The sequence below is a fragment of the Octopus bimaculoides genome, chromosome 26 (assembly GCF_001194135.2).
Source record: "Octopus bimaculoides isolate UCB-OBI-ISO-001 chromosome 26, ASM119413v2, whole genome shotgun sequence".
Classification (NCBI taxonomy): Eukaryota; Metazoa; Mollusca; class Cephalopoda; order Octopoda; family Octopodidae; genus Octopus; species Octopus bimaculoides.
The window spans coordinates 26,412,503-26,417,484 of NC_069006.1; the positions used below are offsets into that span (position 1 = coordinate 26,412,503).

The window sequence follows — 4,982 nt, forward strand, 5'->3', positions numbered from 1 at the left end:
ATATATATATATATATATATATATATATATATATATAATGTGTGTGTGTGAACATAAGCATACACACATACACATGCATATATATATATGTATACACATGCATATATGCATGTATGTATTTGTGTGTGTGTGTATAGATATAGATACTACATACATGTATATATTTCTGTATACATGTGTGTGTGTGAGCACATACGTAGACACACGCACACACACACACACACACACACGTGTATGCGTATACATTTACCCTAAGTTTTGGAGGGGAAGGAAGTTACAGAAGGCATTTAGTTACCAAAACCCTCCTGCCCATCTCCCGCTTCGACCCTTCTCTCTCTCTCTCCCCCACTCTTGGCTGCAGTTTCACCTATTTTTGAGGTTTTCATGGTGGTGGTGGTGGTGGTGGTGGCGGCGGCAGCGGCGTTGATGGTGGCGGCAATGATGATGATGGTTGTGGTGGTTGTGTCGGTGGTTACATAACAGAAGGATGTCGAAGATTAAGTTCAGCACATCTCATTGGCAAGAAGTTAAAGAGCACTCACACCACCACCACTACGACTTCTACAACCATGAAGACTACCACAACCACCACCACCACCACCACTATCACTTTGACAGTTATCCCCCCCCCCTCAGTATCACTAGCTATACCATCATTGCCACTACCCCCAATGCTATAATCACCACCTCCACCACCATCCCTACCACCATTAGAATCTACTCCTGTTTATTGTTATTCTCAATGTCCTCTTTGACTTCATTTCTGTAATGGAAGTGGGGGGGGGATTATGAGGGTGGTGGGTTGTGAGGAGAGGAGGGAAAGGCTGGACGGTGTGGGGTGGGGAGCATGGGATGTAGTGGGAGATAGAAAGACTTGGTGCAAGAAACGATGGGGTGGGTGTGTGGGGAGTGATGGTGGCATAGGGGTGGAGGTGGATAAAACAGGGGGTGAGTGTTCTCTCACCCCATCATGACCACCACACTCTCTCTCTCTCTCTCACAACCATCTCAACATTCTACCTCCTCTTCCACCTCCACCACCACCACCATCCTCACCCAGTAAGCCCAGAGTATTTCTTCCACAAACAGGGACTATAGCGTGACCAGGAACAGTAGCAGCATCACCACAGAAGGAGCCAACACCTGACCCCCCTCCAGCCCCACCCTGCACACTTCTTTACACTCCACCCCACCAAATGTAACAGAACACGCTGCACCACAGTAATGACGGCCAGCTGCACCATGTCTGCGTTTATATACACCCACAGCAATAATGAGGGCGGCAGTATATAACATAACTCACACCAACACACATATATATATATACACACATACACACACATACACGTATGTATGTGTATATATACGTATATATTTATGTGTATATGCAGACCCACAGACCTAGTTTAGGGAGGTTTCACATGTTCTGAAAATAAGATGGGGTGGCCATGGCTAGATTGCTTTGATCATAGATCTGTTTGAGCCACGTTGACTTATGGGCTAAACATATACACACACACACACACACCATACATGCCAAGGCATACATTTGTATAGAGAAGATGAACAATAGAGAGGCTGGCACACACACACACACACACACACGCTGAGGCAGATTGTGTTTTACACACATACTGACAGATGTATATAGACAGACTGTTCTAGATAGTTATATAAGCTAGACTGATAGACAGACAGATGCCAACTCAGCTAGATTCCTTGATAGACATACAACTCGGGTGTCATCAATTTGACTTCCAAAACTTGGAGGAAGAAACTGGCAAAGGAAATGAGTGTGTAGTCGATATATATACATACACATATATATATATGAATATGCAGACAAATAGATATAAACAGACATACAAACACACACACACGCATAGAGAGAGAGGCATAGACAAACAGACAGATTTACAGGTAGATATAGAGACAAACAGACAGACAGATATGTAAATTGGATAGATTTGATTCTTTACATAAAATCTGTTGCAATCCCATGATGTGTTAGCAACTAAAAAAGTGGAGAGAGAGAGTTCTGAGATAAAGGTAATGCCAGTTTACCCCGAGAGAGTTGCCTGTTAACATTTTCAGTTTCCTGCAGAAACAAAATACGAAATAAAATAAAAAAAAAATTAAAAGCAATTGGAAAAAATTTTACAAAATTTCGAAGAATGGAATCTAATCAACAAATTTTATAGAAATTAAATTTCTTTGATTCCCTTTTAATGTTACTGAATACCTGCAGAAACAAACAAAGAAAAATCAGGAAGAAAAACCCCCCAAAAATACAGGAAAAGTAAAAATTACCAAAATATTCACAAAAATATTGATGGAAAAGAATTTAAGGAGCAACTTTTGGATAAATTTTACGTTTCGTTTTTGAAATCCAAAACAGAAGAAGAAATATTCTGGAGTGGAACTGTGTGTGTGAGTGTGTTGGTCATAAATGGCTAAGGCTGATCTTCCTGAATCTCCTGAGGATCTTTTACGTCTTCATCAACAACTTGTTTGGCTTGGTAAGGAAGAGGAAGTGGTGGCTTACATTACTTGCTTTTCTTTTTTTCTCATTTTATGTTGTTTTTATTCCTTCTCGTTCATCCATTCCTTCCTTCCTTCCTTTCTCTCTTTCTCTTCATTCACTTTTGTTTGTTTCTTCAGTTATTTCATTCCTCATTAACCAGACTTACAGGAATGCAACAGTTGCATGTCTTATTTTCTTTGTAGTGTAGTTTACTGTTGTTTGTGTATACATACATACATGTGTATATATATATATATATATATATATATATATATATATATATATATATATGCTTTTATGTATGTTATATATATATGTATTTATATATGTGTATATTTGTGTGTGAATGTGTGTATATATATATATATATATATATATATGCTTTTATGTATGTTATATATACACATACATTTTTATGCTAGCATGGAAAATAGACATTAAACAATGATGATGGTAATCATATATATGTGTGTGTGTTTGTGTATATATGGATAAAAATGCATAACAATTACGTCCAGATTACAAATATTTTAGAAACGAATTCAGACACCTAGATGTCATTTGAAAATTTTAAAAATCCTTTCCATTCTGGTTCTGAAGAGCTGGTTCTGATGTGGATGGGCTCTACACTCATGAAACTTCAAGTAATGTGCAACTCAGTCATACTTATAACCTCAACAAATGTATTATATACTTTACTTCTTTCTTGCATTTGTTTGCCTCACTCATGTTTATATATGTACACACACATACATGTGGATGTGTGTGTGTGTGTGTGTGTGTGTGTATATATATATATGTAGTTGTGGCTGATGCCAGTGCCACTGTACTTGCACCTGTACCAGTGGCATGTTAAAAACACCATTTGAGCATGGCCAATACCAGTGCTGCCTGACTGGCTCCCGTACCAGTGGCATATAAAAAGCACCATTTGAGCGTGGTCGATGCCAGTGCCGCCTTACTGGCCCTCATGCTGGTGGCATGTAAAAAGCACCCACTACACTCTCAGAGTGGTTGGTGTTAGGAAGGGCATCCAGCTGTAGAAACTCTGCCAGATCAGATTGGAGCCTGGTGCAGCCTCTTGGCTTGCCAGTCCTCAGCCAAACCATTCAACCCATGTCAGCATGGAAAGCAGATGTTAAACGACGATGATGATGATGATTATATATATATATATATATATATATATCCATAAAAATGTCTTCTGTGAAATGTGTTCTTACACCATGTTTTGTGGTTTCCAAAAACATTTGGAGGTTATTGTTTGTGGTGGTGGTGGCCTGTTGGGTTAAATGAGTCTCAGGCACCCTTATTGCTCTGCCACCCCTATTGCTTTGCAGGGGGATAGAAGGTGTCGGGCAAAGGTTTGGTTGGGTGTCTGTTTGTGTGTGTGTGTGTGTGTGTGTGTGCATGCGTCCTTGTGTGTTTGTGTGTGTAGGGATTTACCTGTTGTAAACAATGCTGTTTCCATGAACACTGTTGGCACCCTGTATTGTAAAGGGGGGCGGGGTAGTTTGTGACGGGTTGTAAGGAGGTAGTGGTAACCACCACCACCACCACCACTACTACTGTTGCTACTGCTGCTATCATCCATTCAAATTGTAATTCATACCATCTGGAATCATTTACAGATTCACTTTGTGCTCTCCCCACCTCCAATCCCACGAGAGGCCTTCCTGTGTGATTTGCACTTCTAATTAGATATATAATTGGCCTCAGTTAGTCTTTCTCTCTCTCTCTCTCTCAACCCCTTTCAACTGCATCCATCATACAACTTCCTCCACCACTGCCACTAGGCAGAGGAAGACCCTCACCTCCTCCTCTCCTGCTCTTCCTCACCAAAGGGAAGCTGTTGGGTCACTGGTAAGTGGAGTGGATGGGTGAGTGGAGGGAAGGTGTGGTTACTAAATGGACCGATCTTGACTCTGGAGGAAGAGGACAGTTGTCCTTGCTGGGTCACAGACATCTTGTGCTTTTGTGCCTCCAACCTGAATAATCTTAGGTGGTTACCTACCCCCATCCCTTTTCAACAGTGAGGTGGGGGGGGGTCTTTTCTTGTTATTTTGTTTCTTATTATTCACCCCCAGGAGATTTTAACTTTTTTATTCAAAAGTAATGCCCTCCTTTCTTTAATTTGGGGTCGTCCTGTATCCAACATTTTGAGCCCTTGTGGACAACAACAACAACAACAATAATCCTTGCTACTGGAAGCACAAGGCCTGAAATTTGGGTGAAGGGATTCAGTCGATTACATCAACCTCAGTGCGTAACTAGTACTTATTTAATCGACCCCGACAGGATGAAAGGCAAAGTCGACCCCAGCGGAATTTGAACTCAGAATGTAGTGACAGGCAAATTACCGCTAAACATTTTGCCCAGTGTTCTAACGATTTTGCCAGCTCGCTATCTTAACAATGATAGTAATAATAATAATAATAATAATAATAATAATAATAAT

At 40.5% G+C, this 4,982-nt stretch overlaps 1 protein-coding gene across 3 annotated transcripts in view; it reads left to right on the top strand.

The window, feature by feature from the left end:
- The window catches only part of LOC106882117 (uncharacterized), a 58,851-nt gene that overhangs the window by 31,387 nt on the left and 22,482 nt on the right, over positions 1–4,982 (top strand). Inside the window, exon 1 of one of the 3 annotated variants that reach the window (XM_014932676.2) lies at positions 99–2,519. The exons of 1 other annotated variant lie outside the window; for it this stretch is intronic. In XM_014932676.2, coding sequence (XP_014788162.1) covers positions 2,450–2,519 — 70 coding nt within the window. In that variant the 5' untranslated portion in view covers positions 99–2,449. Of the gene's footprint in view, positions 1–98; positions 2,520–4,982 lie in introns of those variants that run through there. One more of the 3 variants, XM_052977030.1, reaches the window with a different exon arrangement.